The 22,290-nt window shown below is 43.1% G+C and overlaps 1 protein-coding gene across 2 annotated transcripts in view; it reads right to left on the bottom strand.

The window, feature by feature from the left end:
* Nucleotides 1-22,290, bottom strand: part of LOC141107776 (uncharacterized) — a 99,511-nt gene that overhangs the window by 29,205 nt on the left and 48,016 nt on the right. For both annotated transcript variants that reach the window (XM_073598738.1, XM_073598737.1), the window contains exons 2-5: nucleotides 13,099-14,124; nucleotides 3,783-3,933; nucleotides 3,498-3,683; nucleotides 3,265-3,402 (exon numbers count right to left, since the gene is read on the bottom strand). In XM_073598738.1, the coding sequence (XP_073454839.1) occupies nucleotides 3,265-3,402; nucleotides 3,498-3,683; nucleotides 3,783-3,933; nucleotides 13,099-13,676 (1,053 nt within the window). In that variant the 5' untranslated portion in view covers nucleotides 13,677-14,124. The remainder of the gene's footprint in view (nucleotides 1-3,264; nucleotides 3,403-3,497; nucleotides 3,684-3,782; nucleotides 3,934-13,098; nucleotides 14,125-22,290) is intronic.

The following is a 22,290-nucleotide window of genomic DNA, read 5'->3' as shown; positions in this document are numbered from 1 at the left end:
CAACGTCATGTAACATGTAATATTTTCACCAAAAAGATCTATAATTAAGGCTGGGTTCACACTGTGTACAGTGCGGCTCACAGCAGGGGGTCCAGTGCATCCCTGTTCTCCATTTCAGGTCCGAATTAGGTCCTAAATTTTTGGTTGACTTCAGACCTGAAATGGAGCAGAAGATGCACGGGACTCTTCTGCAGTGCGCTCCGTAGCCGCCCCGGAGATGTGTGAACTGGCTCCATTGAGAGACGGTCACACTTTCGTGTCATGCAAATTAGATGCGGGGAAACCTGCATCCAATTCGCAATAGTGTGAACCCAGATGCAACTTTTTTGAAGTAGCTCTAAATCCAATCTCCAACATCTCACATAAGCTTTAACATGTTAATGTTATTTCAAAAGTTGCTTTCAACATATTTAAAATGTCACTAAACTAAACTTTTTTTTTTGATAGCATGGAGAGAGATTAGCACTCTTTCAGGTTTTTTTTTTGCTGTCTGTGCCTCTATTAGAGAAATTCCCCCCCTTCTATTTGTCCTGTTTACCGTTGTAATCGAAAGTGAAGGTAAAAGAAAATGGCAAATATTGGGTTGACATCAAAACAAGAATACAAGTGAGATCTTCTAATAAGGACGTAATAAGGTGATCCTGGTGACATTCCCTCACTTTGGAGGGATTTCCTCTCACTTCCTGTTTTAGCTATGCAAAGGGAAGTGAAGGGAAAATCTCCCCAATAGGACACAGATTACAAAAAACTGACAGGGTTTATAACTGACCATTACTCTATCCAAAATAAAAAAATAAATAAAAACGTTTTGCTTTTAGTGACACGTTAAATCGGCAGCTTTTAAAAGAATACCTGGTGATACTGTAATAAAGGTCCTTGTTCAGACACTTCCTGTTATGGGGTGACAACCTTTTCCACTGTGCTCTTGCACTGCCACCCTGTTACAAGCACCTGGTAGAAGCTAAGCTAAAAGTGGTTGCAATGACACACATTCCACAAACATGTCCCCTATTGTCACTATTAAAAAACCAATTCAAAGCAGTGATGAGCAGCCAATGCAACCATGAGTGCATGTAGGTAGAAATTGGCTGAAAAAGGCCAGAAGGGAACAGCAGCACTAAGAAACAAACAAAAGAGGATGAAAAAAGGTGAAAACGTTAGGCAATGGTCTATGATACACAGTGCTTTAGAAAATGAAATGTCATCCAGTCACGTGCCCCTTGCACACTAAGTATTTAGCCCATGGGCATCCACTCCCAGCATCTGAGTGCACCCTGGGAGGCACAGGTGCAGCATCCAGCCCTGCTGCCTGTAGCTTGTTAAAGTGTATGGTAGGTTGAAATATGCTATTGCTGGATGGGGCAAGTTCTTTTTGATGTTGGTACATTGTTCAGCCACATCTAACCACACCATATTTCAGCCTGTCCTAGACTTTAACTGGTTGCAGGCTGTGGGCCTGAACGCTGCACCTGTGCCTCTTGAGTGCACTAAAATGCAGGGACTGGGAAGCATGCAGGCTAAATGCCTAGTTCATTAGGGTTTCCACCTACATTAACTACAGACAAAAATGGGTCACATAGGTAAAAGGATCATACATTTTCTAAAATTCAAATTAAGAATCCTTCTGCACAATAGCCTAAAGGGTAGGAGGGCCCACTGGATCAGAACCATCAATAAGGAATGTAGAGTAGGCCTAATGGGTAACAGCACAAAGGAAACCTACATGAGGCTTTTACTTCACTAGATACTCAACACCCAATGCTGTAGCGTGGAGATAATGTTGTAAGTTGAAATTCCACACCTTGCGACAGTGCTGGTGATGTCAGTGAACAAAGAGTTGGCATTAATGTGGCAGTAATTGTTAGGACACAGGGAGTAAAGGTGCCCAAGTAGAGATTTCAGCAACAATGTAGATAACAACTGAGCTTCAGGAGGACATACACTTCCATGCTAGGAAGAGGGTATATGCACATGTTTGGGCTTAATCTTTCTACACAGGGGCCCTCTACAATCTGAGTCATTCACTGTGCTATTACAGTGTTCAGCATAAATATATGGAAACCATAATGTAAAATGCCCCAAAAAAAGGGAACCAAAATGAGGTACTGTTTATAAGGAAGCCAGAACACATTAATCTGATTACGTCTACCACTTAATGAGAGCAAGTCACTAATAAAGATATATTATAATCTAACTCTTTAATCTGTAATTGTAATAATAGCACAGTCTTACCTCTCATGTGATTTACTTGTATTCTCTCCCTCTCAAAACAAAATGGTCAGCTCTCAAGTCAAACTATAGAAGCTGTACTATGCCTGAGCTCACTGCTGAGCTATGTTAAATGACAGTTTTATCTTTCTCAAGAAGCCTGAAAATATTTCATTTATCAGCCCTAAACTCAGGCAAGAGACAGGTCAGCCTGTGTGGAGGCCTTAAAACATGGCATTAAGCTCCAATTTGTGAGAGAGAGAAGAAGTGTGAAAGTGAATAGCAACACACACACCCTTCACTAATGCAGGTCATACACATAGTTCATTTTTTTCCTGCAACTACGGGTTGCAGGAAAGAAATTCTCTCGATCCCCCCATCAACAGTGTTGATTCCCTCCCAATAAGCCATTGTGTTCTCCTGGCGGCAGGATAATCATGTGCAAAATCTGGGCAGGCTGTTTGCACCCAAGTTGATCAATCAGCCTGCCCATACGAGGTTTGAATCTTGGATGGTTCAGCAGGATTTGAACCATCTATAGCCAGCCTACTAAGGCAGGACTGGGCTACTTTAACCAATGGAGATTCAAATTCTTACAAATGCCCATATCTAAGTGGTTCTCTTAAAAAAAACAATAGTAAATTCTACTGCACTAAACATACCCAAATAAAGTATTTTAGTTGTTAGCTTGAGTGATTTTCTGATCCATAAATGATTTATGTAGCTGCCAGGGAGGATTTAGGGGAATAATACTACTATAGGGTAAAAGCTCCAGAGTCCAAGGTGGCAGTGCCTGGCGGCAGTCTTAGGGCTTTTGGATGTCTGCACGAGAGAGGCTTTCACATGTGAATAGCATGCATAAAACATGTTAAATTCACATATTCTCTTTTGGGAAGATTTTTTTTTAAATAAATGGCCTGGTGACAGAGTCTCTATAAGGCTCTACAATGAGTCATTGGTACACCTTAAACATATGACTGTAAAGCACTTTTTAACAGTTTTTGGGAAGGAGAAGAGGATCTTTTGATTTTATTTAGATTTTTACCATTGCTGTACCTTGAGTTGTTGGATTTTCTCAGTTGAGTTACCATGGTAGATATACTCTACACTAGAAAGTTCCATGTCCATCTCAGTCAGACTCAGCTTCAGATCATCCTGATCTGTATCAAATTCCTCTCTTTGCTGAACCTTGGACTGTAAGAAGATGACATATCATCCTTAACTTGCTTCAAATACATATTTTATGAAATATATCTCAGCTTCAGCACATAACAAAGCTGATGAGATACCTTCAAAGTCTGATAAATGGTCTCTGCCTCTTTCTGCAAACAGTCCCAGAAGTGGTTGACCTCCTGCATTCTACTTCGAAGTGTAGTTGGAAGCAACATCTTGGTAGAAATCTGTGTGATTCTCCAATACTTCCTGTTCAGTGTTTCCAGGTCTAGCAATTTATCTCGAATTTCCTTGAGGAGATCCTGAGAATAACAAGCAGAATGTAAAGAATAGTAAAATAAATATAAGAAATGAAATGATGACCAGAAAATTGTTTTTGTTGACTAAGGAATATTTTTTACCTCATATTTTCTTAAAGCCAATTTGGCATCATTGTGAAGGGTTCGAGAAGGATTCTGAAGAGAGGCCACTGTCTGTGTGATCTTCAGCCAATCCTCCATTCGTGAGAGGGAGTCCAGGAATTGTTCACACAGTTGTCTGTCCTGCTGCATACTGCAGGGAAAAGCAATTTGTAGTGAGGAATATGTGAACAATATCAGCTTGGGAAAAATTCAGTTATTAATTATAATAAGGAGGCTGGCTAGGCTCCAATAGGCAATAGGGGGCAGAATTCCCATTTTTAAAATCAGTGGTCCACTTATAAAAGGTAATAGGCTTGTCGTATGTTACGCAAATTTAGCGATTTATTGGACACCAATAGAGTGGGGGAGAATTAGAACCACTGTCGGGTTTGCATTGTTCCAAATGTACCTGCTGGGGTGATTTCTCCTCACTTCTTGTCCCAGAAATGAGAAATAACCTGAACTTTGATAGTAGTAAAACCAATGCCCCTTTTGTGGCATTTTTGTCACAAAAACTCCTGTCTTTGTGACAAATCTAAAATTTTAGATTTTTTTCTTCCTGTTGTGCTGAAAATGGTCACCAATACAAAAAGAATGGCTATACCCATTTAGGTTATAGAAAGCTATATACATTTCCAACAGACCTTTTTTTTAAATTAGGAAAAAAGTTTTAGCTGAAGCTCTAAGTCAAGAATTATTGTTGTTTTTGTCACAAAGATTTTTATTAGGGTTCTCCAAAAAAAAAATTCAAGTTAGATAAGAACAGGAAAAAGGTATTTTATGGCAAATTATACCAAAACTTTACATTTGGAGAAATACAATGTTATGATTAGGGATGAGCTTCGTGTTCGAGTCGAACCCATGTTCGACTCGAACATCGGCTGTTCGCCCGTTCGCCGAATTGCGAACGATATGGGCCGTTCGCGCTAAATTCGTGTGGCGCGTCACGGCCCATAATTCACTGCGGCATCGCAGTGCATTGCTGGCTGATGATTGGCCAAGCATGCACTATGACCCGCATGCTTGGCCAATCACAGCGCCGTCAGTAGAGAGAGCTGTAATTGGCCAAAGCCAGGGTGGCTTTGGCCAATTATGGCTCAGGGGATTTAGTACACACCCCACACTATATAAGGCCGCCTGCACGGCGGCCCTGTGTAGTGTGTGTTCCGGTGTGCTGAGAGATAGAGAGAGAGAGAGAGACAGTGTCATTTGATTTGAGTTAGATAGATTAGGCAGAACAGTCAGTCAGTTAGCTGCACTTACAGTGTATTGTGTATATATATGCATCCCAGGTGTTGCATATATATATATACACTGTATTCAGTTTAGCTAGATCCGTTCCTGTTATCTTCTATCTAGACTATTTACATTTAATGCAGTGCGTCCTGCTCACAGTGTTCAGCTAGATCCATTCCTGCTATTTACATTTAGTGCAGTGCGTCCTGCTCACAGTGTTCAGCTAGATCCGTTCCTGTTATCTTCTAGACTATTTACATTTAGTGCAGTGCGTCCTGCTCACAGTGTTCAGCTAGATCCGTTCCTGCAATTTACATTTAGTGCAGTGCGTCCTGCTCACAGTGTTCAGCTAGATCCGTTCCTGCTATTTACATTTAGTGCAGTGCGTCCTGCTCACAGTGTTCAGCTAGATCCGTTCCTGTTATTTACATTTAGTGCAGTGCGTCCTGCTCACAGTGTTCAGCTAGATCCGTTCCTGCTATTTACATTTAGTGCAGTGCGTCCTGCTCACAGTGTTCAGCTAGATCCGTTCCTGCTATTTACATTTAGTGCAGTGCGTCCTGCTCACAGTGTTCAGCTAGATCCGTTCCTGTTATTTACATTTAGTGCAGTGCGTCCTGCTCACAGTGTTCAGCTAGATCCGTTCCTGCTATTTACATTTAGTGCAGTGCGTCCTGCTCACAGTGTTCAGCTAGATCCGTTCCTGCTATTTACATTTAGTGCAGTGCGTCCTGCTCACAGTGTTCAGCTAGATCCGTTCCTGCTATTTACATTTAGTGCAGTGCGTCCTGCTCACAGTGTTCAGCTAGATCCGTTCCTGTTATCTTCTAGACTATTTACATTTAGTGCAGTGCGTCCTGCTCACAGTGTTCAGCTAGATCCGTTCCTGTTATTTACATTTAGTGCAGTGCGTCCTGCTCACAGTGTCCAGCTAGATCCGTTCCTGCTATTTACATTTAGTGCAGTGCGTCCTGCTCACAGTGTTCAGCTAGAGCCGTTCCTGCTATTTACATTTAGTGCAGTGCGTCCTGCTCACAGTGTTCAGCTAGATCCGTTCCTGTTATCTTCTAGACTATTTACATTTAGTGCAGTGCGTCCTGCTCACAGTGTTCAGCTAGATCCGTTCCTGCTATTTACATTTAGTGCAGTGCGTCCTGCTCACAGTGTTCAGCTAGATCCGTTCCTGTTATCTTCTAGACTATTTACATTTAGTGCAGTGCGTCCTGCTCACAGTGTTCAGCTAGATCCGTTCCTGTTATCTTCTAGACTATTTACATTTAGTGCAGTGCGTCCTGCTCACAGTGTTCAGCTAGATCCGTTCCTGTTATCTTCTAGACTATTTACATTTAGTGCAGTGCGTCCTGCTCACAGTGTTCAGCTAGATCCGTTCCTGTTATCTTCCTACTGACAGGCAGGCTTGTCTGGTTACAGTATATAAAGCTACCTGAAGAAAATTACAGGTGTTCTATTTGATCCTATTAGTACCACGGTCAGGCAGCTAGACTATTTACATTTAGTACAGTGCGTCCTGCTCACAGTGTACAGCTAGATCCGTTCCTGTTATCTTCCTACTGACAGGCAGGCTTGTCTGGTTACAGTATATAAAGCTACCTGAAGAAAATTACAGGTGTTCTATCCCAGCTTAGTGCAGCTACAGGCCATTAGTATGTCTGGAAGGCCAAGAAGGAGAGGCAGACAGTCACAAGCCAATAAGAGAGGGCAAGCAGGCTCTGTGTCTAGTGCTGGTCGTGGAGACGGTGCATCCTCATCAGCACGTGGCCATGGGACACGCTTGGCCTTTTTTTCGGCAGCTGGCCGTGTTGAGCCGCAACATGCGGAAGACTTGGTCGAGTGGATGACCAAGCCGTCCTCATCCTCCTCATCCTCTCTCACCCATGCCCAGGGTGCTTTGTCTGGCAAAGCAGCGGCCTCTTCCCTCAGCTCAATGTCATCAGTGACTCCTTCCCTAGCTCCACCATGTCCTTATGAGGATTCCCTCGAACTGTTTGACCACAGTGTTGGGTACATGCTCCAGGAGGATGCCCAGCGTTTGGAAGGCTCTGATGACGATACTGAGCTTGATGAAGGCAGTAACATGAGCACGGACAGAGGGGGTGCCCAAGAAGGACAGCAATCTGGCAGTCATGCTCCCCCTGCTGCAGCATACTGCCAGGTTTGCTCCAGTGATGAGGAGGGAGGGGATGATGAGGTCACTGACTCAACGTGGGTGCCTGATAGGAGAGAGGAGGAGGAGGAGGAGGAGGAGGAGGCGGCGGCACATCACCAACGAGGCAGGATGCCCTCCAGGGGCCAGCCTAAGGGCAGCACATTGACTGCATCACACCCCAAAGCTCCACATGTGCAGGGCGCTGCAGTCTCTGCGCGTTATTCAAAAAGTTCTTTGGTGTGGGCCTTTTTTGAGACGATTGCATCAGATCGCACCGCTGCTATTTGCAACATATGTCTCAAGCGTATCTCGCGTGGCCAAAACATCTCCCGCTTGGGTACCACATGCTTGACCAGACATATGTTGACCTGCCATGCAGTTCGTTGGCAAGCGTATCTAAAAGACCCACACCAAAGAACAAAGAGGATCTCTCCTTGCTCCTCATCAGCTGAGATTTCCAACCCCACTAGACCTTCAGTCCTCTCTGAGACCTGCAGTGAGAGGAATGAAAGTGTAGAATTAGGTGTGTCACAGCCAAGTACTTGTGGGCAATCTGCTTTTGGTACACCGACGTCAGATTGTACCAGGCAAATTTCCCTGCCCCAGCTGCTGCACCGCCGAAAGAAGTTTGCTCCCAGCCATCCACATGCCCAGCGGTTGAATGCTAGCTTGGCAAAATTGCTAGCACTTCAACTGCTGCCTTTTCAGTTGGTAGACTCTGCCCCCTTCCGTGAGTTTGTGGAATGTGCGGTTCCTCAGTGGCAGGTACCCAAACGCCACTTTTTCTCACGGAAGGCGATTCCGGCTCTCTACCGGCATGTGGAAGGTAATGTCCATGCCTCGCTGGACAGGGCGGTCAGCGGTAAGGTGCATATTACCGCTGACTCATGGTCCAGCAGGCATGGACAGGGACGTTACCTAAGTTTCACGGCGCATTGGGTGACTCTGCTGGCAGCTGGGAAGGATGCAGGACAAGGTGCAGTAGTGTTGGAGGTTGTTCCGCCACCACGCCTCCAAAATGCTGATTGTGACACACCTCTCTCCTCCACCCCCTCCTCTTCTTCTTCCTCCATGGCCTCTTCCTCGGAACCAGCGGTGCTCCGTAGGCGTTCAAGGGGCTACGCAAGTACGCAGGCCAAAAGATGCCATGCGGTGCTTGAGCTGGTGTGCTTGGGGGACAGGAGCCACACTGGGGCAGAGGTTCTGTCAGCTCTGCAGGGGCAGGTTCAGAGGTGGTTGACGCCACGCCAACTTAAGGCAGGAATGGTGGTTTGCGACAATGGCACCAACCTCCTCTCTGCCCTCCGACAGGGACAAATGACCCATGTGCCCTGTTTGGCTCACGTCCTTAACTTGGTGGTGCAGCGGTTCTTGGGCAGGTACCCGGGCTTACAGGATGTCCTGAGGCAGGCCAGGAAAGTCTGTGTGCATTTCCGCCGGTCATATAATGCCAGTGCTCGGCTGACGGACCTCCAAAAGGAGTTTAACCTGCCCAAGAACCGCCTAATCTGTGACATGCCCACCAGGTGGAACTCAACGTTGGCCATGCTGCAGCGGCTGCACACGCAGCAGAGGGCCATCAATGAGCACCTGTGCGACTATGGCACCAGGACAGGGTCAGGGGAGCTTGGTTTTTTTTCCCCACGCCAGTGGGCCATGATCAGGGATGCATGCACTGTCCTGTCACCATTCGAGGAGGCCACGAGGATGGTGAGCAGTGACAGTGCATGCATCAGTGACACTGTCCCCCTTGTCCACCTGTTGGAGCACACGCTGCGTGGAATAATGGACAGGGCACTTGAGGCAGAACAGAGGCAGGAAGAGGAGGACTTCCTTAGCTCTCAAGGCCCCCTTTATCCAGACAGTGTTCCTGCGTGCCCGCCGATCACACAGGAAGAGGACGAGGAGGAAGAGGAGGAGGAGGAAGATTGTGTCAGTATGGAGGTGGAGCCTGGCACTCAGCATCAGCAGCAGTCTTTAAGGGATCAGTCCCAAGAAACACATGGACTTGTACGTGGCTGGGAGGAGGTGGCTGCGGACCATGTCGTTCTTAGTGACCCAGAGGACTCCGGACCGAATGCCTCAGCAAACCTACGCTGCATGGCCTCCCTGATCCTGCAAAGCCTGCGTAAGGATCCTCGTATTCGTGGTATCAAGGAGAAGGACCAATACTGGCTGGCAACCCTCCTTGATCCACGTTACAAGGGTAAGGTTGCGGACCTTATCTTGCCATCGCAGAGGGAGCAGAGGATGAAACATCTTCGGGAGGCCTTGCAGAAAGGTCTGTGCAACGCGTTCCCAGAGACTGGGAGGTTACAAACTCCTGTTTCTGGACAACGTGTTGCTGAGGCTTCGGTCAGTCAAAGAAGGAGCGGTGGAGAAGGTGGCCGTCTGACCGATGCGTTCAGACAATTTTTTGGTCCGCAGCCCCAAGGTATGATCGGTTCCAGCAACCATCGCCAGCGTCTGTTTTACATGGTGCAGGAATACCTAGGGGCAAGATCAGACTTGGACACCTTTCCCACCGAAAATCCTCTGGGTTACTGGGTCTTGAGGATGGATCACTGGCCAGAGCTTGCACAGTATGCAATTGAGCTACTGGCCTGTCCTGCATCCAGCGTTCTTTCGGAACGCACATTCAGTGCTGCTGGAGGCGTGGTAACCGATCACAGGGTGCGTCTGTCCACCGACTCGGTCGATCGGCTGACCTTCATAAAAATGAATGAGTCTTGGATCACCACCAGCTACCAAGCACCTGATGCTGATGTAACCGAATAATTTTTTTTGAAATCTCAGATCCCTTCAAAGACTGCCTATGCTGATGCTGAGTGACTATCCCTGAGTAATTATCCTCTTCCTCCTCAATCATCACGCTGATAGCTTGTAAGAACATTTTTGGTTCTGGGCGCCACCACCAGTGCCTAAGGCACAATTTTTCAGCCCCTGTTTAACAGGGGCGTGTAATTACAATTTTTGATGTAATACTTTGCAGCAGGGCTCGTTCCTGCATTCCAACTAGAGTGTCTGTGAGGGGTTGCAGTGTTGTGGCACCAGCACCAGTGCCTAAGGCCCAATTTTTCTGCCCCTGTCTAACAGGGGCGTGTAATTACAATTTTTGATGCAATACTTTGCAGCAGGGCTCGTTCCTGCGTTCCAACTAGAGTGTCTGTGAGGGGTTGCAGTGTTGTGGCACCAGCACCAGTGCCTAAGGCCCAATTTTTCTGCCCCTGTCTAACAGGGGCGTGTAATTACAATTTTTGAAGCAATACTTTGCAGCAGGGCTCGTTCCTGCGTTCCAACTAGAGTGTCTGTGAGGGGTTGCAGTGTTGTGGCACCAGCACCAGTGCCTAAGGCCTAATTTTTCAGCTCCTGTTCAACAGGGGCATGTAATTACAATTCTTGATCTAATATTTCACAGCAGGGCCCTGTGAGGGCTTACAGTGTTGTGGCCACAGCAACACCTAAGGCCCAAATTTCTGCTGAGTATATAGGGCAGGACCCTACTTTCAAACATCTAACTTACAAACGACTCCTACTTGCAAACGGAAGGAGACAACAGGAAGTGAGATGAAATCTACCCCTAGGAAGGGAAATTCTCTCCTGTAAGAGTTAATATGGGAAAACAATTTCTCCTTTCCACTGATGCTTTCCAATCCTTGTTCCACAAAAAAACCCAAATTTTCAAAAAACATTTTTCATTGGGACAAAAAAGTGAGGTGAAATCTTCTGAAGAGGAGGAAAGACAGCAAAACAAATGTCACAGGGGTGATAACCCTTCCCTATGTTTTCCAAAAAGCTTAGAAAAGATTTTTTGGCTGGAGCTAAACATGTTAAAAATGTTCAAAATTACAAACAGATTCTACTTAACAACAAACCTACAGTCCCTGTCTTGTTTGCACCGCCTGTATACTGCTGTTCAGAGTATATAGGGCCTGGTGGCCCCACACCTTTTCTTATTTTAATTTGGGTGCGGGGTTCCCCTTAATATCCATACAAGACCCAAAGGGCCTGGTAATGGACTGGGGGGTACCCATGCCGTTTGTCTCACTGATTTTCATCCATATTGCCATGACCCGACATGACATTAAACCCGCAAGCAGTTTTAAATGAGATTTTTTCCTTTAAAAATGACATTTGGTGCAGGGACTGTTCTAAACATGGGAAACACGCGTCACTTTACAGGCATACTATAGACACCCCCCAGGTACGATATTTAAAGGAATATTTCACTTTTTTTTTTTTTACTTTAAGCATCATTAAAATCACTGCTCCCGAAAAAACGGCCGTTTTTAAAAGTTTTTTTTGCATTGATACATGTCCCCTGGGGTAGGACCCGGGTCCCCAAACCCTTTTTAGGACAATACCATGCAAATTAGCCTTTAAAATGAGCACTTTTGATTTCGAACGTTCGAGTCCCATAGACGTCAATAGGGTTCTAACGTTCGTGCGAACTTTCGGTCCGTTCGCGGGTTCTGGTGCGAACCGAACCGGGGGGTGTTCGGCTCATCCCTAGTTATGATGTGATAGTCAATTAAGTCCTATAGTATAGCACAATATGCCTCAGATACAGCAACGTTTCTTGCATTTGAGGGGTGGGTGGGGTGCAATTTTTCCAGGAAAGATCTCCTTTCAAGGAATGCACTGTGATCAGTGATTACAGAGTGGGAGGATAGCATGCAGTCAGCTTGCATTACTACTAAATACATAATGTAAAAGAGAGGAAAAAGAGTAGAGGCGAAAAAGGAGATTAACTGGAGCAAGGGCCAATCATCATAAAAAGGAAAGTATAGTAAGGATAGGGAAAAGGGGGGAAAATTTGGGCTGGGGGGTCTTTGAGACCTGGTCAAGCCTTTGGTCTGTAAATAGAATTATGGTTGTTTGAAATTAATTGGTGACAAAAAACATGTATGGGTTGGCATGGAACAACCTGTTGGTAGAACTGGACCCATGCTGCATATACATTTTCTAGAAGAATTGTGTTTTTTAGCAAATAAGATGTGTAAGGACATTGGAAGAGAAAGACGTGAGATGGTAAAATGAAACATATAATAACCAGAAGAAAGGAATGTATTCATTTTATAGATTTCAAGCCTGGATTATTAGGACGTATTTGTATTTTGGAACGATTCAAATACAAACTCACTGCCACCAATAGGGATAAGATAAATCCACATTAAGTTTCCAATATTGTTAATTGGACAAAATGTCATCATAATCACCTAATAAAATCTGTGCAATTTTCATAGAAATTGTTGTACCAAATCTGACTCTTTGGCCTCCACTTTTACCACCTAACAAATCTATAATAATGATGGATAGAAAATTTGGCTTACCATTGTTGCCTGAGCAGCTGGGTTGTCTGAACAAGGCCAGGTTCGTTTTTTTCACTGGTCCCAATTCAGACACATCGAACAGTTAGAAAAAGATCTTTGTGCAGAAAGTAGGATAGGACTTATACTAGTAGCAAGTTTAGTAAACAATCTTTAATTAGTATTTACTTTTAGATTTTTTGTTTTTTGGGTTGAGTGTTGAGTAGCATTTTTAAAAGTCATTGGGTCGGTTCCAGGTATGTACATGAAACCTATGCAGCTCTTCTGTCTGTGAAGGTTCTCATTTATCCAGGCCATTTAACTGGCTTTGCTCCGATATTTTTGAAATTTTTTCCGGCTTATCAAAGCCACTTCTTCAGTTCTAGGTGTCAGAAATATATCCCAGAAACTATATGCACACAGATAGCACTGGGGTAAATTCCTTACACTAATTAGAACTGAAGAAGTTGCTTAGAAAAACTAGAAAACATCTTAAAATCAAAGTTCAGTTGAATGTGACTATTACTATGCAGGTTTCCAATTTTTGTTGTATGTGTATGGTTTATTTTTAGTCAGAGAGAGGGAAGTATGTTGTACTACTCACCGGACCTTGTTTTCCACTGATCCACTGCATATTTCACATTTACCGTCCATCCCCATTCGGTTGTCAGACTTTTTTGGGGAGCAATTACAAACAAGAGGACAGTTTTGGAGTTTGGTCCAAGAAGAAGACAAATCATGTCTGTTGCTAATGGTGTCGGATATGTCAGAACAGGAAGAAACAATGTCTGGTTCAAACGGCTCTTGAAAAGGAATGTTCAGATGGGAGGCTGGAGTGAAGTAACTATGAGTGAGATCACCACAAATTTGCATGATTGTAGAATCTGCAGTAGAACTAATTTCAGTAGGAAAGATATGATTGCTAGGAGGAGTGACATAATTTGGGGAATCAAAGGAAGTCTCAAAAGAAGTTTTCAAACATTCAGAAGGTGAGAAAAAGGATGGAGACATTCTAGATGGAGAATAGCTAGGATTGTTTGGAATAGGAGAAGTGCCCATGTTTTCCGTTACAAACATATATGATGCATGGTCAATTTCCCCAGCTGGTGTACTGCAAGTGCTGGAAGCACTGATACATGAATAGGCAACATTGGAGCTATAAACAATGTTATTTTGGGCCATATAGTCACATATGCCCCGACAGTCAAGGTAGGAGATGCCTGGAAGGTGCAAATGCACATATAGAGAAGAAGGGAATCTCAACTAATGATATGCAGAATATCACTTCACTTTACTTTACTAGGTGTTAAGACAAGTGAAGAGCCTCAAACACACAGCTCAGAATAGTCAAGTCAGCATTCTATAGGATTGAAGATTATCTGTCAGATCGACCAATGAAAAAAATATTTCCTAATTAAATAAAGAAACGAGCAGTTTGAGATATAGAGGAACACTTCAGGGATAATGCAGAGCAGTAAGTAGTCAGCTTGGAAAACATCATGAAGGGAATGAAAGGAATGGTCATGAAGAAAATGCTAGTGCCACAAGAAGCAGTCGGGACTGTGCAAAGGAGAACAAGTCATGAAGATATTATCCTCTTCATCTTCAAACTCCAAGGCAATTGGTGCCCCTAAAAGAGATAAGGGTAAATATCAATATTAATAAGACAGAAATGTAACAACACTGCATTTCAATTATTATGCTGAAACAAACAGATACGGGTTGTTATTATACCTTTTATAATGTTACATGGAAGGAGTGAAAACTCCCAGGAGGCAATAAAGAACATCCTGTATGTTGCTGACTTAAGGGATCAAATGGGTGTGACAAAACACTGTGGAATCAGGCATAACATTTTCTGGCATGCTTTTAATCTCTGCAGATAGTGATAGCCATATTATAATGCAAGGTGGGAATTTCATCTCAGGTGGTGGAACCATCTGAGGGGCTGCATGAGCTAAAGGTCTCACCATTCCTCATTGCTCCTGCTGAAAAAACAAACATTCAGGAGAGAACACAGGGATGCAGAGTGTGCGGCCAGAGTCCAGACTAGCAAAACCATCTGCAATTGGGACTTGTGGGATTAAGCTAGGGTTTATCATGTGTGTATAGAAGTGAAAGTATATGTCAAGGCAAATTAAATAAATACATGCAGTACATATTATACAGTATATTATATGCCGTACATGTTAAAGTTGGCAGGACCTTTGTTGCAAATTGGAGAAATGAACTGTAATAGGCAGCAATTCATGGATCAAATTTTGGCCAGTTCAGCAGGGACCAGATACATTTTGATCCATGTATGGGCAGACTGGTTGTACAGAAGTCAATCTACCGATCAACTTCTGTACAACTAGCCTGTTGGGTTTTTTCTTAACGATTAGTTCCACCGGCTAAAGCTGGCAATACTGATCAATGTGTTGTGATGGTGGGGAAGTCTCCCCACGGTCAGAGCATAATAGCAAAGCTGGACTGATTCCCCTATCCACATTGGGTGGGTGGATGGGGGAATTGGATTTTTTTTTTTTTTTTTGTTCAATCTACTCGTTAAATGAAAAAAAAAAAAAATGAATGTATGCACTTTTTCCAATATTCCATACAAGCAGTGGAACTCCAGTGGAACTGGGCAAATTACTTTGAATGCTTATCTTTCTGATGATGTTACAGCCATATTGGCTTCACCCCCAGTGTGGTGTATGATACAATTAGCTTACACTTACCATGTTACACCATTCATGCTATCTATGAGTATTTTCTACTTGATTTTCCATCTAGACTTTGAGTTGTACAACAAGCCACTTTGATACAATTTATGGCACACCAAGTAAATGAGATGTGTCATTTCATGGAGATATGAAAGTATCCGTAAAACCTGGAATCAGTGTGAGCTGGTCAATATTTTTTACAATTAAAAAAAAAAACACATCTAAAAAGACAAACTGTGCCAAAAAGGGCACCCAGATGCTACCTATTAACTGAACAATAGTATGGTGATGACAAAAGGCTGATATTTTACATATATCCAGATTCTTCTCGACATGTTTCGCGGATGGGTCCACTTCTTCAGGAGTTTTAGAGAGCAAGCACAATTTTTTTTTTCTACAAAAACAACTACAGAGGTCAGAAAGACCTGTAGAAGTAGTAAATTGGAGGCATTTTGTTAGTATGGATGTCTTGGATATATCTAGTGACTCCAATGTCTAGTGAGCCTCTGGTCCTTGTGGTCACACAATGTTGTTAGTGTCTGGCAAAGAATAAAGGAAATATCTATGTTTTGCAGAGGCAGCTGACATGATGGTTACAGAAACTCTAGAAGCAAGCTCATCTGCATGAAGGATAAGTGTGATTTATCTGAAGAAAAGGGGAAAAGGAAAAGGGAGGGAAAGAAAGGGGTTGGAAAAACAGGAGAAAGAAAAAGAAAAAAGGGGGAAAAGGAAGGGGAGAAGGAAGGCTAAAGCTTTTTTACAACACTAACAGAAAAAGTGGTTCCCAGAACTGGATGGACAGAAATATGAATCCTTTGGCAGGTAACACAGCTCCCATATGCAGTATGTGTTCATCTGTGTATTTAGCTGTTTGTCTGGAGTTCAGCTTTAAAGTGTTTGTTACCTCAACATTTCATATTCCTTATATGTGCCTGATGTACCATGTATTGCTTCCTTTGTGTGAAATCCCTGGTGTTCCTGCCAGTCCCTCTGCTTTCCTATTAAAAACATACCACCCTAAGCAGGAAAACACACCTGGCCAGTTCTCTAGCTGTGCTGGGAACTCAGCCTGTTCTCCAATGAGCAGACTTGTCCTGACACGCCTACCCTCCTGCACAGCCATTCACTGAGAAGCTCAGTGTGCTGCTGTTTCTCCTCCCCCAGCTCTTATGCAGCTGAGAACAGAGGGAGCAAAGACAATGTGATCACTTATAAAAAAAGGGGGGGGGGGAAGGTACATATACATATATACACACACATGTTTGCCTTTTGTTTCATTTTTAAACTGAATGGGCTGTTTTACAAGGTGATCATTAACAATCACTTTAACCCCAAACTGAAAAAAACAGAAAGTTTGAATCTGTTCCCAGCAAGCATACATTTAGCTCTCATTTCAGACACACTATAAAGATATAAAAGGTATTTTATGGTTATTTTCCCAAAGCTCTGTAGAGCTCTGTAGTTCTGAGAAACACTCAGAACAGGTTGTATGATTCTTATTTTCTCTACTGCAATTAAAGGAAGGCACAGTACAAAGATCATTTGTCAATGTGCTATATATATATATATATATATATATATATATATATATATATATATATATATATATATATATATATATATATATATATTAGAGAGAGAGAGAGAGAGAGAGAGAGAGAGAAAGTTCAGTAGTACAAAAGGATTGGCTCGGGCGTGTTCGCACACTCCATGTGCAAAACCCGCCAGGAAGTCGGCAGGGCGCTGCGCTAATCACAGGCAGTGAGACATTCCCTAATCTCTGCAGCCGCACATCGGGAAAATGTCTCATTGCCTGTGATTAGCGCAGCGCCGTGCCGACTTCCTGGCGGGCTCTGCACATGGAGTGTGCAAACACGCCTGAGCCCATCCTTATTCAGTAGGTGAGGTGCACATCGGTTGTTGTAACAAGTGCAAGCAATCAAGCCTTGGCAATCAAGCAAGGGCTTATATTATAAGAAAAAGTCAAGAGGGATTGGTGCACAAAAACATTTTAATGAAAAAATATTTAAAACATCCAAGGTATACAGGCAGTCATAGTTAACGGTTTCGGGCTAGTACAGATCACGCCCTTCTTCAAAACTTCATGCCTATAAATGACCACATACACGGTACAATTTATATAGAAAAAATCAGCTGCATTCTATTAGGTAATCAACCAGCCTGTCTGGAATCAATTAATCTTAGATTTTGTACTTTACTATAACGTTTCGGCTAACTGTGATCCAGTGATTAATTGATTCCAGACAGGCTGGTTGATTACCTAATGAAATGCAGCTGTTTTTTTCTATATAAATTGTACTGTGTATGTGGTCATTTATAGGCATGAAGTTTTGAAGAAGGGTGTGATCTGTACTAGCCCGAAGCCGTTAACTATGACTGCCTGTATACCTTGGATGTTTTAAATATTTTTTCATTAAAACATTTTTGTGCAGCAATCCCTCTTACATAGTTACATTTTCTTTATATATATATATATATATATATATATATATATATATATATATATATATATATATATATATATATATATATATTACTATATTACACACATACACATTCGACATATTCTGTTCTATTGTGGTATTCCACTGCTACCTTCACCAATTTAAAGTGGACCTGTTATATACACCCCATATGGTTAACTATTCAGCAATTAAGTTAAATATTAAATGGAAACTCCAACCAGGACAAAAACTACCACAGTTGTCTGTCCCCGGAGCATATTTATTTTACATTGTGAGCTACATGTCATGTGCTAAAAGCAGCCAGAGATATATATATATATACACAGCTTTTTCAACGTACATATTCGTTACGTCATTTTGTGTTTTACCTCTGGTTCTCTTTTATAACTAAACTCCTAGCAAATATGAAAAACTCTAATAATTGCACTTGACGACGGGACTTCTACACATTAAGCATTCACAAATGGTCAAGTGTTTTGCTTGCTGTTTAACAGAACATTAGAATGGGGAAGATTGGGCAACTTTGACTGTGGAATGATTGTTGGTGCCAGATGTGGTGGTTTCATCAGCTCAGAAATTGCTGACCTCCTAGGTCTTTCACACACTGCAGTCTCATAGAGGTTGGCATAAAAAGCAAAGAAAAAAAGCATCCAGTGAGCAGCAATTTTGTAGAAAACACCTTGTTAAAGTAAATGGTGGTCCACAACCCTTTATATAACAACTTATTACAACAGTGATATACAAAAGGGCAGCTCTGAACACACAAAACATTTGATCCCTAAAGAAGGACGTGCTGCAATACAAAACCATACCAGGTTCCATTACAGTCCACAAAATCTAGGTATTTAAAGACTAAAAAGTTTGCCCGGTATGACTGATATTCTTTTCTGATGCAGCATACCAGTGGTGGGGCCAAAGTTTGGCATATACAACACAATCCTTATGGGACAAGATGCAACAGTATGAACGTGTAGACAGAAATCTACAGAAACTGCTTGGAGCTATCAGGTTAGCATGGAGCAAAGTCTACAAGAAAGGGTTACATCGCCATGTTGAATCCATGTCACAAAACATTCAGGCTTTTTTTTAAAGAGCCCTGCCCTGTACTAGAATGGTATGACTAATAAAGCGGCCGCTGGTTGTGTAAATATAATTATGTAAAGTATATTCTGGATACATCACATACGCTATATACAATTAAGGTTCGGTTTACAACAACCTCTCCCTCTTCAAAGGTTGTCGATCAGTTGGCCATCCCTGAAAATAAAGTATTCACACTCCAATAATTACTTAAAGTTCATAACTGAATGAAGCCATAACCAAGGAATAACCTTTGCAAACAGGAAACATGTTCCGTTCACCAACAGTATTTCTCCTTAGCAGGTCAACAATTGCAGTCCTGGCAGTACAAGATAGACTCGTCACAGGAGTTCATAACAGCAGATAAACACAAGGTCACTAGAATGTGTCACCAAATTGGCAGTCCAGCCTTCATATTATGGAGAAATGACAAAGAGCATCCGGTCTACCTTACTTTTTTGATCATTGGTAATAAAACTGCCCTAACAGGATGAAGCTAATACGTTGAGGTGAAAGGAGAGAGTTGTGGTAGGCAGTGGACATAAAGAGACCACTGATGCCTTAGTAGGTGGGCAGACTAGTGATTGGAACTGGTATGGTAACCGCCCATCTGATTATTTACTCTACTTGAAAGTAGCTGGGACCACCCACAGCACCCTAATTTTCAAGCTAATCCCAAACTCAAAGCCTAGTACACACGATAAGAATACCGATGATCATCCGTTTTTTTTTTTTGGGGGGGGGGGGGGGTTGCATGCTAGTCTCATATTCAAAACCAACAGGTTACTAAAGTTATGAAAATTCTTGTGCGACAGAAAACAACTTTGGAAATGATGTGATGTATTGTATTGCATTGTAATGTATTCTTTAATTTCCGAGCATGTGTGGTCACACATTTTTTTTTTTCGGACAAATACCATACTAATTACACGAAAATCGTTTGTTCTATTATCGCATGAGAACATTTTTCCTTCTTGTTCCTTTGGATATTTTCACATGAACCAACGTGATCAGCTCTCGAAAGCTGTGTACTAATGATTAGATTATCGGATGATAAAGAAAGCGGCATTTTTCATCCAATTTTCTCATTGTGTGTACTAGTCTTAACCCTTAACCTCCAACTCAACCATAATCCTATAATTGATAGTATTATCAAAAGATTGCTATTGCAAAAATGTTGTTATCTTAGCAGTACTGGTGTTGCTAATAACTTCAGTCATCTGTAACAAAGGTATGCTGTAATATATTGACAAGGAAAATGTTGCCAAAAGTACGCTGAAATGTATTTGCTAGGTGAAAGTGATCCACAAGTGATATATTTCCATTAAAGTTTGCGCTGCACATCAACAGAAACAATAGTGTCTAGAGTGTATCACACCAAACAGGCTTTCAAATTGGGGAATCAGTTGTTTTGAATCTCTCTCTTAAACAGGTCTTACACTAGTAGAATTTCGCTAAAAAAATATTCATTTTCGAAACATTCATTGGATTTTCTGACTGTTAGTGAGGTCAAATTAACTTTTTTTTTTTTCAAATTAACAAACAGTGAATGTGGTTTTCCTTTGGGAAATTCCATTCATCCAGAAATCGAATGTTATAAGCGAACAACATTTTGAAATTCTTACTTACTTTCTAACAAGATTCGTCAAGTCACTCTGTTGGTATTATTGAATGTATTGGTGAGATCTTTCCTTAGAAACTTTGTACTACCAGTGATTGACTTGCTTTAGCCAACTTCTCTATTCAAGAGAGCAATGAATAAGAATCTGGTGTGGGAGATGTGAAAAGCTGTGTTTCCAATGCATTGGGCCCCTGGTTGCCCTTTGTGCAAACTCTTAGGCCCCTTTCACACGATAAGCCTGCTCAGATCCGCCTGTCCGTTTTTCAAGTGGATCCGAGCGGGCCACCCATTGACTTCTATGGGCAGGTGGATGTCAGCAGAGATGTGTCCGCTGACACCTGTCTGCCATCCGATCCGCTCAAGACAGACATATGGCGATACATTCACCATCCGTCTGGCGGATCGGATGGGATCTGATGGAAACGGTCGTCCGATCTCCCGAAAGAAATCAGCGGGGCTCTGACAGGTCCCTCCCTACTCAGTGAGCAGAGACGGACCTGTCATCTCCCGCTGAGCGGAGATCAATGGAGCGATCTCCCGCTGAGCAGATCCGCTCCGTGTGAAAGGGGCCTTATGCTTATGTATCAGTGAATGTACTTTAAACTGTAAACAATCTTACAGTCAAGTACCTCCACCCCAAACTCGCTAATCCAGGTCTTTATGGACCTTGCTTTATGTACTGGTACGCAGTCAAATGTCTTGGTATGCTGACCCTTTGAGAGTTCCCTTCACTGGAACTAAGGGGCCAAGCCCAACCCCTGAAAACCAACCCCACACCATAATCCCCCCCTCCACCAAATGATTGGACCAGTGCACAAAGCAAGGTCCATAAAGACATGGATGGGTGAGTTTGGGGTGGAGAAACTTGACTGGCCTGCCCTCAACCCCATAGAACACCTTTGGGATGAATTAGAGTGGAGACTGCGAGTCAGGCCTTCTAGTCCACATCAGTGTCTGACCTCACAAATGCGCTTCTGGAAGAATGGTCCAACATTCCGATAGACACACTCCTAAACCTTGTGGACAGCCTTTCCAGAAGAGTTGAAGCTGCTATAGCTGCAAAGGGTGGGCCAACTCAATATTGAACCCCAAGACTAGGATGCCATTAAAGTCCATGTAAAGGCAGGCGTCCCAATACTTTTGTTAATAGAGTGTAGAATGCATTGGTCAGGAGTATGTTATATACTGCTCAGCATGCAAAGTGTAGTAGTCAGGAGTGGGAAATGTAACTGCTCTAGTTTTGACTAGTTCGAAGTGTCTAGTGCAGGGGTCAGGAGTGTATAATGCATAGGCCACTTTACAAAGTACAACCAAAAATTCTCCCCTCTTCCCCGTGCAAAGTTATATCCCTCACACTACAGATATCACCTAACATCCCTAAATCCCCTCTCCCAGCCCAACTCCTCAGTACAGACCCCCTCCACCTGTACAGAGCTCCCAGCAGCACAAAATCATCAGTACAGACCCCCCCACATCCTTAGCACAGACTCCTCAGTACAGATGGCGCCCCCTAGCACAGATCTCTCGGTTTAGACAAATTTCTCCCCCATGTAATAACATCTCAGTACAGACAACCCCTCCTCCCAGTATAAACCCCCCAGTACAGGCACCCCTTCCCTTCAGTACAAACACTGCTCCCCCCTCCCCAGGTATAGACTCCTCAATACAGATCTCCCCCCTCTCTAAACACACTCACCAGACCAGATGACCAAATGCAGTGGCAGTTCAGAGTGGGGGGAAGCCCTCCCCTCGGCTCTGTCATATGACTGAAGCAGGGGCAAGGGCGCTGACTCTCTAGGGTTGCTACGGCTGTCCGATATTTTTTTTTTTGTTGCATGGTGTGGTGTGGCATGGTGCCATGCAACACAAGAAAAAGAAATATCAGTTGGCCCCAGCATCCCCAG

Source organism: Aquarana catesbeiana, linkage group LG09 (assembly GCF_042186555.1).
Source record: "Aquarana catesbeiana isolate 2022-GZ linkage group LG09, ASM4218655v1, whole genome shotgun sequence".
Lineage (NCBI taxonomy): Eukaryota > Metazoa > Chordata > Amphibia > Anura > Ranidae > Aquarana > Aquarana catesbeiana.
Note: the sequence above shows the minus strand (reverse complement) of the source record. Positions and strands in the feature narration are given on the sequence as shown.